A 12,314-nucleotide genomic window follows, 5' to 3' on the forward strand; every position below is an offset into this window, starting at 1 on the left:
ATGTACTTGTTGTGTTTCTAAAATATTGTATATCTTTTTATCTATTGTGTAATTCAATATTCACTGAATGCTTAAGAAAAAAACTTAAATGTGTGTAGAAGTCTCTACCTTAACAAAAACCATGTTTAACATTATAAACCTTAATATAAATGATACCTTTAAATTTAACATTTATCATGTACTATATTTTTTTATAAAGTCAACTGGTCGCTGTGAGATCATGCTATGTTTAGAGAAGATCTTACAAGGTCTAGGATCAGCAGGTCATTCCTGCCATAAAGACATCTACAAGGCAGCCAGAGCAGCACTGCAAGACAGAACAATGGCTGTCAGGTGTGCAGCTGCACAGGTGAGATTGCAGACTACCTTGATTTTATTTGGAAAATCTGTCAAAATGCATGCAAAGCTATAACATTATTGGCCTACTGACACTGTAAGACTTTCCAGCTGGTCAAACAATCGTATTTTCCATTTGGGTTTTTTATAATCTAAAATAATCAAATTTGTTATTGTTGTATATTTTCACCTTCTGTTGTTAAGCTCATATTGTAATATGTTTATGTTACAAAGGCTTCTCAAGACTAAGGATGTGCCTTGTGAGAAGGTTCCGAGTTAAGATTGAAGAAAAAAAAAATCTAAATATTACAAATATTAAAACATATGAAATAAAATAGATATAAAACAAGTTAATTATTAAGATGGTAGAGTACTCAATTGGTTTGAACTGATGATGTTTGTGTTTTTATAGTGCTTACTGGAATTACACAAAGAGGCTGTATTTATGTACACAACTGAGCTAGAAACTGTAGTATCATTTTGTTATCGTGCTTTGGATGGATCAAACTACGATGTTAGAAGTGCGGTCGCCAAGTTATTAGGTGTCCTGCTTGCAACAACTCAAACATGCACGTTAAGAGGTAATATTTCTGAATTTTGATTGTCATCAACATTTAATCTCCTGTCAATTTTATGTAGTGGAGCTGTAGCTTGGTGGTAAATGTGCTTGCCTTCAAATCCCAATGTCCAGGGTTCAATCCTGACCTAGTGCCAGGGTTGTAACTCACAACTCTTTCAACTCTACTCCCTAAGCCTAAAATGAGACTTGAGTTTATAAGCATATAAATTATAAAAATAGTTTATCCATCCAGTAATTGGCGAGTTACTCGCTTGCTTGATGCATATAAACGTTTTTTTAAATGTTAAAAAATGAAGAGAAAAACCCATAATTATTATTTTGGTCTGTGATTGCTCTCTGTAAATTGTATCAAATTAAAGCACTCAACTCATTTCTTTCTTTATTTAGATCCAAAGTTAAAAAAGACAAGCATGATTGAAGCCCTCAATCTACTTGCTGCAGGCTTCGTTAAAGGACCAACAGGACTGTTTAAAGGTGGTGGCACGGGGGAATACCTAAAGAGCGGTACAGTCAACAGAGAGGTTCGGGTTGGTGTGACACATGTAAGTATAGAAGTAATGTGCAAATGTTGCTATTAACGTGTCACTGAAAATGGGTTGGTAGTAGTGTTTAAACATATTGATCTTTGGCCCTTGACAAGAAAGTATTCCCTAGAATAGGGTCTGCAGAGGCATACGGTGGCTGATTTCTTGGTGAGGGGTGGGGGTTGCAAATGTTGTGTATGCGGAACTACACCCCCCTGGGTGGGTTTTACTGTATAAGTAAACATAATAATCATATTCTTTATATTGTTGTTGTAATTCTAGGCATACGTTGTGTTTGTACGCACACTTGGTGGTCTGTGGTTAGATAGAAACATCTCTGTATTTTTGACTCACGTACTGGAATTGTTAGCAAACCCTAAAGCAACACAGACTCACGTCGATGCTGTGTATTCAAGGAAGTGTGTAACGTTTATCATTAGATCTCTGATTGGTGAAATGTTGGGAGAGAAAGCACAGGTGTCTGCTGCCAAGGAACTATGTGCATTCATTGCAAAGCAGATGAATCTGTTAGGTAAAAAGCAATATGTTATCATCAGTTATGTGTGAGTTAAAAGCGCTTAAAGCAGGGAAACCGTTTACCGTACGTAAAATGAGCTAACAATGTCGGCCAGCTAACTCGCTTCTAGTTCCTAGTTTTCTTGTATAAGGACTATAAACCGTATTCCATTGTACAAAGTTTGCCCATGTGAAAAATTGATAATACGTTTATTTAATAAGAATGTAGAAAAAGAGAATGATACTAGAGTTACTTTTCTATCTGTATATTGTATACTGGTAATTAACTATATTTGTTTATAGGTGATAACCCGATAGAAGGCGCAGCAGACAACAGACCTACTATAGATGCCTCCAACACACAACATGTCTTGATCAGTGCTCTGCAAGAATTAGGAAGTCTTGTTAAGGGTCTGTCCACATGTGCTGCACCTCTTCTTACGGATACTGCAAACAGTAAGTTGCTTTCATACAGAGAATACTGTGCTATTCTACATTAGCATTATACTTTAGGCTTAACATATTTGGTCTTAAGGTCTTCTTTGTATAATTGTTTACATTCATTTAAACTGATAAAAAATGATTTTTCTTTTAGATATTTGTGACACGGTTTCATCTGTACTCTTACATCCAAGCCATTCAGCCAGATTAGCTGCAGCATGGTGTTTACGTTGCATAGCAACAGCACTACCATCGCAACTATCTCCACTCCTTGATCGATGCATTGATAATTTACAGCATCTTAGGGGGTCACCAGAGGCTGTGTCTGGGTATAGTGGTGCTATTACTGCTCTCTTAGGAGGTGTAAGAGAATGCCCATTGGGCTTGCCCCATTCTAAGGGAAAGGTAATATTTCATTAAAATTGTTAGTTAAGAATCTAATAAATTAAATTTGTGTATATTGTAAACAAAATTGATCATATTTCTAGTATAAATATACACTTTCTTCAAGAGTGACCTAGTTTTCTCATATTTTCAATATCTTTACTATCAAAATTTTTCTACTTTTTAGGCAATATTTAATGTTGCAGAGGACCTCTTAAGAACAGCAGCCCAGAACAGCAGAATGTCATTGCATCGGACCCAGGCTGGCTGGCTTATCTTAGCTGGTGTCATGACCTTAGGTAGCCCTGTAGTTAAGAACCACTTGCCTAAATTACTGCTTCTGTGGCGGAATGCCTTTCCACGTTCATCGAAAGAGCTTGAGTCGGAGAAGGCACGTGGGGATGCTTTCACATGGCAGGTCACGCTGGAAGGTCGTGCAGGTGCCTTGTGTGGTAGGTTATACATTCTTTGTATGTTAAGAATTGTTATTTATATACTGTATATATATTGTATTGTCTGCAACTAATAATTAGTCTCCATTTTGGCATATTGCCCAGAATAGCCATAAATGAGCTCATTCACTTTCCTCCTCAAAGGTAGAAATCTTTTATATTATTGCACTCTTTGTTTTGTTCATACAGCAATGGAAAGTTTTATAGAACACTGCAAAGAAATTGTGACAGAAGATGTGATAAGGAGGTTAATGACTCCATTGGAATGTGCAATGTCAATGCTGGCAGAGTAAGTATTCAACTAACTTTATCATGCTTAAGTCTCATTTCAGGCTTAGGGAGTAGAACAAGCTTTGGCACTAGGTCAGGATTAAAGCCTTGATAGGAAGGTCCATTTTAAAGATGTATTTTCCCCAAAAAAAACATGAAGAATGAAGATTATTATTTAAATCAGACTTTGAATAGGTTATTTGTAGTTTTTTTTTGTACAAAAACAATTGCATTTTTTAGGTACATTTTTGGTCAAAGTTGATAACTATTGTGTCACTTTAAAATGGTATATTCAATAAAAACATGTTTAAGAATAATTTTTTCATGGGGACAATATATGATTTATAATTGTTTAATTTTCTTTGCAGTATTCATGGTGTGATAAAGTCCTACGGCGCTCACCTCAAGGCATGTGCTGCCATGGTTCGTCTTAGGCTCTACAAAGTTCTACGTCTAATTCCTCCAACCTCATATGAAAGTAAGAGACTGCCTTCACATAATCACCACATTTTATACAGTAAAGAAGTCATAACCACAAATGAAGTGTACATTCCATATTTTCTGATTACAGGCAGCTTTAACGTCCTCTTGCGTGAACTTGTAGCAGAATTCACTCTCACAGACAACCCAGCAAACACAACAACATCTTTACTACGTCACCACTGCCACGTGGAAGACAGCATCATTTTACAATCATGGATTCAAGACACGGATCACAAAGTTATTGAAATTCAGCTGCAGCCAAACAGTGCTTCAGGTTCCGGAGCACTGGAGCATGACCCCTCGTGTATGTACTGGACAGTTTCAGAGGTAAGCATTTGTTTTGAATGTTACAAAACAGTGAACAAGTATGGTATTGCAATCTCCATTTTCTTTTAAAATCGAAGAAAACAAATAATATATCAAAAAATGTCTATACACAGGGTGAAGCCGTACCAGGTCCCCTGCCTTTAGGCGTAGCCGTCATCGATGCTTCAGTCGCCCTCTATGGTGTTATATTTCCATATGTTGCTGATAAACACCGTATGAAGATGCTGGAGCATTTTGCAGAATGTATTCGACAGGCGAAATCTACGCGACAACAAGCTGTTCAGATTAACATATTCACTGCAGTTCTTAGTGCTCTAAAGGTAGTTGACTTACATTAATTGGTTTAGATAAATAGTAGATTCAATATTGAACTATTTATCTTTAGAATAACTATAATAATAACAGAACAACTGACATACAGAACAATTATTATTCCTGAACTCTCTGGAATATGTCTGGTATTCAGAATTTAGAATGTGTTTTTCAGTGTAAAAATGAATTTGAGACTGTTTGGACTTCAAGGGAAGTCTGGTATTGGGAGAGTTTCCAGTTTTCAGAGAGAGTTGACTGCATAATAATCTTATATTGTGTCATATGATAAACTTAATGAGTACTTTTTTTGGTAGGGTTTGGCAGAAAATAAAAGACGTTTAAAAGACGCAAAAGTCAGAGTAGCTGCTAACAATCTTATTATGGTGAGAATATCTCAGATTTTATCTTATAGTTAGAATCAGAAACGATTATTATTCCAAATTTGAACTTCTAATATTGAATTATTTTTGTTTGTAATAGAGTGCTTTGACAAACCAAAATCCAATTTTGAGGTGTGCTGCAGGAGAGGCTTTGGGACGAATGGAACAAGTTGGGGGCGACAACAATTTTATTGCGCAAACAGCACAGATGTGTTTTGATAGGTAAGAAGATAAACAGCAACAGATTTGATTTTTAGATAAGATAACTTACAAAATGTTCTAGTCATACAAGTAGTTTGTTCTCAATATTGAAATGTAACCATGTTTCCTGCTTCAGATTAAAGTCAGCCAGAGATGTAGTGTCAAGGACAGGTAATTCCCTAGCTTTAGGCTGTTTACATCGATATGTTGGGGGAATGGGAGCTGGACAACACCTCAACACCAGTGTGAGCATCTTACTTGCTCTGGCACAAGATATCACTTCACCAACTGTTCAGGTAACTTGTTTTTCTTCAGTTTCTTTCAAGAAAATAAAGTCATATTTTGTTATTTTGACATCATTTATACCACAGTTCTAAAACTGTTAAATTGTTTATAAAGAAAGTAAATTTGTGTGATTGTAATAGACACCGTAATAGTCTTCAATCTAAAACAATTTTGACTATTGTAGTGTATTTATTCAACTTCTCACTAAGATGTATGTACATTAGTGAAAACGGTCCCAATTGCACAGTAGCTGTGTTTAACATGCACCAGTTTTGTTTTGTAGATGTGGGCTCTTCATGCACTAGCCCTAATTGCTGATTCTGGTGGCCCAATGTTCCGATCTTACGTTGAACCAACTCTTTCACTTGTACTTAACCTGCTGTTAACTGTGCCACCATTTCACATTGAAGTTCATCAGTGCTTAGGAAGATGCCTGGCAGCTCTCATCACCACTCTTGGACCTGAACTTCAAGGTAAAGATTTTATTTGCACTTTAATATTATGGACAACGTGTCTTTTTCTGGTCAGCTGCTGTTCTTTAGAATGCCCTCAATCCACTCAATCAGGAAAGCTGAATCTTTTGCCACAACTCCTCAAATCCCACCTTTTTAATTTGCATAATCAATTTTGTGCTTTTAGAATTGTCTGTTGATTGTTAAGCGTTTAGAGGCGCCCTGCATTTTGCACTATATAAATTGAACATTATTATTATTACTATTTAATATTTTGCTTTCATTTATTGATTCATCTATTACTGTAGATCATAATCAATTTCAATATCAGTACAAGAATAAGATTATAAGCAATACTCTAGAAATGGGAGTTGGTATAAAACTTTAAAAGCAAGAAAACATACAGTTTAACATAAATATTGTATTATTTGTTTTAGGTAACCGTGGTAACATTGCAACAGCCAGGTTCTCTTGTTTAGTTGGTTGTGCAATCATGCAGAACCATCCTGATTCACTGGTCGCCTCCGAAGCAATCTCATGTCTACAGCAGCTTCACATGTTTGCTCCACGTCACGTAAATCTATCCACATTGGTTCCTCACTTATGTGTAAGTACCAAGACTTTAAATTATATTTTCTTTTTAAATTATGTTTTTTTTAATATTTTGCAAGTATACTTGTAGAGATAGAGGTGTTGGAAGACATTGTATCAGTACAGTATGTCTCAATTGTGTTTCTTTTTCACTAGCAGAACGCCCTCTGCAGTCCTCACCTACTGTTGCGACGAGCAGCTGTTGCCTGTTTACGGCAGCTATCACAGCGCGAGGCACGTGAAGTCAGTGATTACGCAATGTCCCTTGCAAAAGATAGCAATGATAATACTGGGCCTACTGACACTTTAGTGATAACTGGTAAGTGTCACAAAACCTAATTTTTTTATAACCCAGTGTTTCATGACCTTTGACATTTCACCCCTGTCTGCTTATATGTACAAAATAAAAGTAAAAAACTTCATCTTATAAATTTAAGACACTTATTACACAAAGTCTTTATTTTATTCAATTATTTGTTACAGAGGCTAATCACAAACACTAGCTTTAGCCAAGTCTTAACAGATTTTGGAACAAAAACATAAAAATATCTTTGCATTAGTTATTTGTTTAATTATTAATATTACATCAGTTCAATACTAAACAATTTAAATCTACAGAAACTGGTTTAGAAGGCGTCCTATTTGGAATGCTTGATAAAGAAACCGATAATAAACTACGATCAGACATCCATGACACGTTAATCAGTATGTTACTGGAGATGGCGGGCGACAACTTAACTCGATGGCTGGCTTTGTGTAAAAGTGTCCTCTCAGACTCCAAAGGTACAGTATTTTTGGTATACATTACTGTTGAATTATGCAGTATATTTAAAAATGTCCATATATCCTCTGGTCTAATCCCACTTCGGGTCTAATCCCACCCCTTACTTTATGTCTGATTTCACAAACAGGCACATATAGTCCCAGTATTGACTTTTGGTCTGGATGTAGGCCTTTCTCTAGCCAGGCCTCTTGCTTACCATGATCATTTTTTTCCTGAACCACGGTTTACCCGGGTATAGTCCCACCCCCAAATTCGACCCAATTTTGTGTTCTAGCAGGGTGGGATAATATCAGAGGATATACATAGATATATTTACATATGGCTGATTTGTCTGATTATGTAATTTTGTGACTTATATATGTTATCCTTTGTTACAATTCTCTTCACCTGATGATGGGCTATGCCCGAAACATGTCGTTAAAATAAATCTATATTGAGGCAGTTTTAACTTATTTGATCTTGATTTTTTTCTATATCCTGCCTATGCAGCTCTTTGATTTATATATTTACATATGGTTACATAATAATAATAACAAATTTCTATAGCGCCCTTTTCATAAATAATCATGCTCAAAGGAGCTTTACATAATAATAAAATACATAACAATTACAAGCAAACAAACAAACAGTGCATCAAATAAGTTAGATATTACATTATTTAATAAATATATAAAAGTACATATAAATTTATTCTTTCATTCTTTTATTCTGAGACATTTATTTTTTATGTGTTTCAGATTCAGCTGCAGGTACACCTGGCCAGAATGACAATAATATTGATGGGAATGATAACGATGAAGGAGGTGATGATGATACAACATTCCATACTGGAGAGAAGGTTATCACACATCCAACAGGTAGTCATTTTGAATGGGTTACATTATCAAACTTTACACTAAGAACATTCATAAGGGTATAGGGATAGGGATCAAAATATAGAATCCTTACACAGAATTTCCAAATATCGATTATAATTTGAAAAATATAAACATTATAATATTTAAATTGTTTTTTTTTAGTACCACCACGCTGGCCAACTAAAATGTTTGCTGTAGAGAGTGTACGGCGTGTATTCCAAGTGTGCAATGGCATAACGGTGCACTTTGACTTAGCCTTGGCAAGAGAGAAACGAACACAAACAAACAAAAGTGAGAATTTTTTAGAAATATAGTAATTGAAGGAACCATTTTAATGATACAGGCTAACCCTGTTACTAAGAGCTCTGGAAAAAAAAATAGAATTACATCACAATTAATATTTAGGCTAAATTATAATGTATGTTAATTGATTCCTATTTTCAGGTGATTATCTTGTACTGCATCTGTCCGACCTTGTACGAATGGCGTTCATGTCGGCCACAGCAAACAGCGATCAACTTCGTAAATCAGGTCTACTGCTGCTAGCTGATGTCATCAACAAGTTTGCGAAAGTTCCTGAACCAGAGTTTCCAGGTCACTTTATTATGGAACAGTATCAAGCCCAGGTAATTAATATGTAATTGCTAGAGTTACTTATGATAATGATGACATAGGGTGCAATAAAAATTCTATTCCCGAGACAAATTAAAGATTAAGACTTTTTCGTTTAAGCTCTGTCTATACAATCAAACTAGCTTGACAAAAAAAGTATGATGTGCCCAAATATGGTAGTGATATGCCCAAATTATGGTAAGGATGCGCCCAAATATGGTAGTAATATGACACCATCATGTCCTTATATGGGCACATTACATTTTTGTTATCACATATTGTTTGATAGTGTAGGCAGAGCTTTATATATTATATATATTTTGACAACTAAGTACAAAAAATGAATTTTGTTTCGTTAGGTCGGAGCTGCATTAAGACCAGCATTCTCTCAAGACACTCCATCAGACGTCACAGCAATGGCATGTCAAGTATCCAGTACGTGGATCGGTAGCGGCGTCGCCCATGACCTCAATGACCTCCGTCGTGTTCATCAGCTCTTAGTGTCATCGTTAAGTAAACTGCAAGCAGGTAAAGGGTCATCTCTTGTATATAGTGAGAGTGCATCCACTATGGAGAAACTAGCAGTTATCAAAGCTTGGGCAGAGGTAAATAAAATTCTCAGTAATTTTTCTTTGAATGTCACCTATTATATACATTAGTAGATTTTAACGTTTAATTAATCTTCATAATTCACTTTTATTTCAGGTGTACATTGTTGCAATGCAGCAGCATAATTCAACGACAACAAACGTAGATGAAGATAACTACACAACTAGGTCATCGGATGACCTACTTGACCTGGTCAAACCAGAATTAAACGCACTTAGCAAATGTTGGATTGCTGCTTTACGTGACCATGCCCTACTATCGCTCCCCTCCGAATTCTCAAGCCAGCTTCCAACAACTGGGGGCGCTTTTTATAATGCTGAAACAATAGAAAGTGTTAGAGGTCATTATCAGAAATCGTGGGCTCCTATCATGTATGCAGCGGCTTTGTGGTTGAATACGGGCGGATTTGACGTAATTCAAAAAGAACGAAGTGATAGCTTCCGTGCACTGGCTGGAGGACCGGTAGCGCCCTCAACTGATCTTAGTACAAATGTTTTAGGAGTTCCAAATGAACTTGCATCTAATAAAATAAAGAATGATAATTTTCATCTCATATTAGGTAAGATAACATATATTTTATTATTTGTGTATTTATAAAATTTAAGGGTTGTAACTCACAGCTGTTTCTAATCCACTCTCTAAGCCTTGAATAAGAGTTTATTATCCATCTTGTATTTGGCAAATTACTTTCTGTTAGATGTTTATTATATTATTTTTATAATATTAAAATAACTAGAAGGTATTTGTGTAGTAAAATTTATTATAACTCACTTTTATTTTCCCAATATTTATCAGGAATTTGTGTAGAGTCGATATCATCTCCAAGATCCAGCCAACCTGTAGAGAATGTCACATACTGTGTGAAAGCACTTTATACTATCTTGGACTCAACATGGCCACGTAGTCGTTTGATGTCAGACCGTACATTAGCAGTTGAACTTTTAAATGTCATGCACAGACTGCTGCTGACAAGAGACTCTGTTAATACACATTTACTTATTCTCAAAGTTGTTCGCCAAGTTTTGCAAGCTTTTACGGAGAAAATGGCTGAACAAAGTAATTCATTAGAAAATGGTATGTTTGAATAATGGTTTTAAAAAAAACTGTTTTTACATCGTATTCAATGACTCCTATAATTGTATTTATTAAAATAATTCATTAGAAAATTGTATGTTTGAATAATGGTTTTAAAAAAAACTGTTTTTACATCGTATTCAATGCCTCTTTAATCCTGTATTTATATTTTCATCAATTTTGGTTATTTTCAGGTAATGATACAATTCACCCTAATCACAAGAAACCTTTAGGGGAGGGGGGAGAAGATGGTGTAATTACCCCAGGTAAATCCATAGTGTTTGCAACGTTGGAAGTGTGTCTTTGTACTCTGATCAGGCAGATTCCAGCGCTTAATCCAGCCATGCCAACAAATTCCATGTTGACAAAACAACGAGCTGGTCTCTCAGAAGAAGCAAATCAGCTCATTTCAGAGACGTTGAGCGTGATGACAACATTACCGAAGCTGTGTTCACCAAAAGGTTCGATATTAAATTTGATATTTTACCTGCAGTTGAACCCTATTATGGGGACACCAACAAGACCCTACCAAATGTCGCTTATAGTGAATAAGGGTTGGTTGTGGTGTTAAACTTGTATTTCCTCTTGTTCATTTCACAGGAAATGGTATCCCCTGAATAGTATCCTTTCAATAGGGGTGTACTTTGAATAGAGGTACTGAGAAGACCTGTTCTACTGTATTAATACAAATTATTTTTAAAGCATATTTGTTGTAGAAACATTCACTTCTTCAACCGGTCAGTCAAAGAACAAAAGAAATATTTACCATTCTCATTTTTCCAATTTTAGGAAGTGTGTCAGTCCTACCAACAATCCTGTTCCTAACTACTGGTGTGCTACGTGAGACGGCATGCTCCTCTACCGACGGCATCATCCCTTCTACCGTCACAGCAAGTCTTCAGTCATTAAAACTACTTGCTTCGTCTCCATTGGTAAATAATCCAGATTGTAGTGATGAGTGGGTGAGCTTGCTACAAAGCTCTTTTGCAACTATCTTAGACTCAGCTAAACCAGGTTAGTATTGTGATGTTTATCTAGTCCTTTGGTTAAGATATTATACTGGTGGTTTAATCAAGGATATCATGACCATTACTCCAGAAGATGGTTGTACTGTAGAAAAAAAAAAAAAGAAATTTCAAGACATTCTCAACATGGTATCTTACAAACATAGCATAATAACCAGAACATGAAAACATTCTCAACATAGGATACCATAAACCTTCATTTTGCAGGAAGTGATGTCGATGTGTGTAGTATGTTGTTAGCGCTTGCTGTTTTCACCACATCAGCACCAGCAAAGGTTTCCATGACAACTTCACTTCAAAAGCAAACAATAGAAGTCTTTAAGCAAGCATTTCTATCTGATAAAGTAACAGTAAGTAACATGTAAAATTCTTGTATTTAAATATTTAAAACTGTCCATATCTAGCAAGTGCTTATCATATTGATTCTTTTTTTTTCAGTTGCGTCTGAAATGTCTGCAAACTCTAAGTTCCATTTTCCAATGTCCCAAACAAGATGTCAGCGCACCATACATTCATGCGATGGGTCCAAAGATTGTGGAATATTTGCATAACATGAGCGGTAATCAGCGTGATACCGACGATGAAGCGCTTGTAGCGATTGAAGCGTGTAAAACATTAGAGCTTCTTGTCAGTCTAACGGAAGAAGCCCATAGTAAGTTTGTACTCAATGTTTTGTTTTTTGACCAGAAAAAAATTTGTGCTTAATATTTTGTTAGTAAAAATGGCCTGGTACAGTATTAGGTTACTGTATAACTTGTAGTAAGTTTGTACTTAATTCTTTGTGTTCTATAACAGAAAGAAATAAGTATAAAAAAAACA

General features: G+C 35.7%; 1 protein-coding gene across 4 annotated transcripts in view; it reads left to right on the plus strand.

Annotated features, from left to right (window-relative positions):
* LOC140061364 (HEAT repeat-containing protein 5B-like) overlaps positions 1-12,314 on the plus strand; it is a 39,620-nt gene that overhangs the window by 24,869 nt on the left and 2,437 nt on the right. For 3 of the 4 annotated variants that reach the window (XM_072107879.1, XM_072107880.1, XM_072107881.1), the window contains 28 exons: positions 200-349; positions 749-917; positions 1,304-1,458; positions 1,723-1,972; positions 2,260-2,412; positions 2,552-2,802; positions 2,969-3,233; positions 3,423-3,522; positions 3,872-3,981; positions 4,075-4,313; positions 4,427-4,633; positions 4,940-5,008; positions 5,106-5,227; positions 5,343-5,502; positions 5,775-5,964; positions 6,381-6,550; positions 6,691-6,853; positions 7,153-7,317; positions 8,056-8,175; positions 8,338-8,466; positions 8,620-8,801; positions 9,147-9,392; positions 9,493-9,955; positions 10,192-10,470; positions 10,665-10,931; positions 11,260-11,484; positions 11,703-11,845; positions 11,934-12,147. In XM_072107879.1, the coding sequence (XP_071963980.1) occupies positions 200-349; positions 749-917; positions 1,304-1,458; positions 1,723-1,972; positions 2,260-2,412; positions 2,552-2,802; positions 2,969-3,233; positions 3,423-3,522; positions 3,872-3,981; positions 4,075-4,313; positions 4,427-4,633; positions 4,940-5,008; positions 5,106-5,227; positions 5,343-5,502; positions 5,775-5,964; positions 6,381-6,550; positions 6,691-6,853; positions 7,153-7,317; positions 8,056-8,175; positions 8,338-8,466; positions 8,620-8,801; positions 9,147-9,392; positions 9,493-9,955; positions 10,192-10,470; positions 10,665-10,931; positions 11,260-11,484; positions 11,703-11,845; positions 11,934-12,147 (5,356 nt within the window). The remainder of the gene's footprint in view (positions 1-199; positions 350-748; positions 918-1,303; positions 1,459-1,722; positions 1,973-2,259; positions 2,413-2,551; positions 2,803-2,968; positions 3,234-3,422; positions 3,523-3,871; positions 3,982-4,074; positions 4,314-4,426; positions 4,634-4,939; positions 5,009-5,105; positions 5,228-5,342; positions 5,503-5,774; positions 5,965-6,380; positions 6,551-6,690; positions 6,854-7,152; positions 7,318-8,055; positions 8,176-8,337; positions 8,467-8,619; positions 8,802-9,146; positions 9,393-9,492; positions 9,956-10,191; positions 10,471-10,664; positions 10,932-11,259; positions 11,485-11,702; positions 11,846-11,933; positions 12,148-12,314) is intronic. The other variant, XM_072107882.1, reaches the window with a different exon arrangement.

The sequence above is a fragment of the Antedon mediterranea genome, chromosome 10 (assembly GCF_964355755.1).
Source record: "Antedon mediterranea chromosome 10, ecAntMedi1.1, whole genome shotgun sequence".
Classification (NCBI taxonomy): Eukaryota; Metazoa; Echinodermata; class Crinoidea; order Comatulida; family Antedonidae; genus Antedon; species Antedon mediterranea.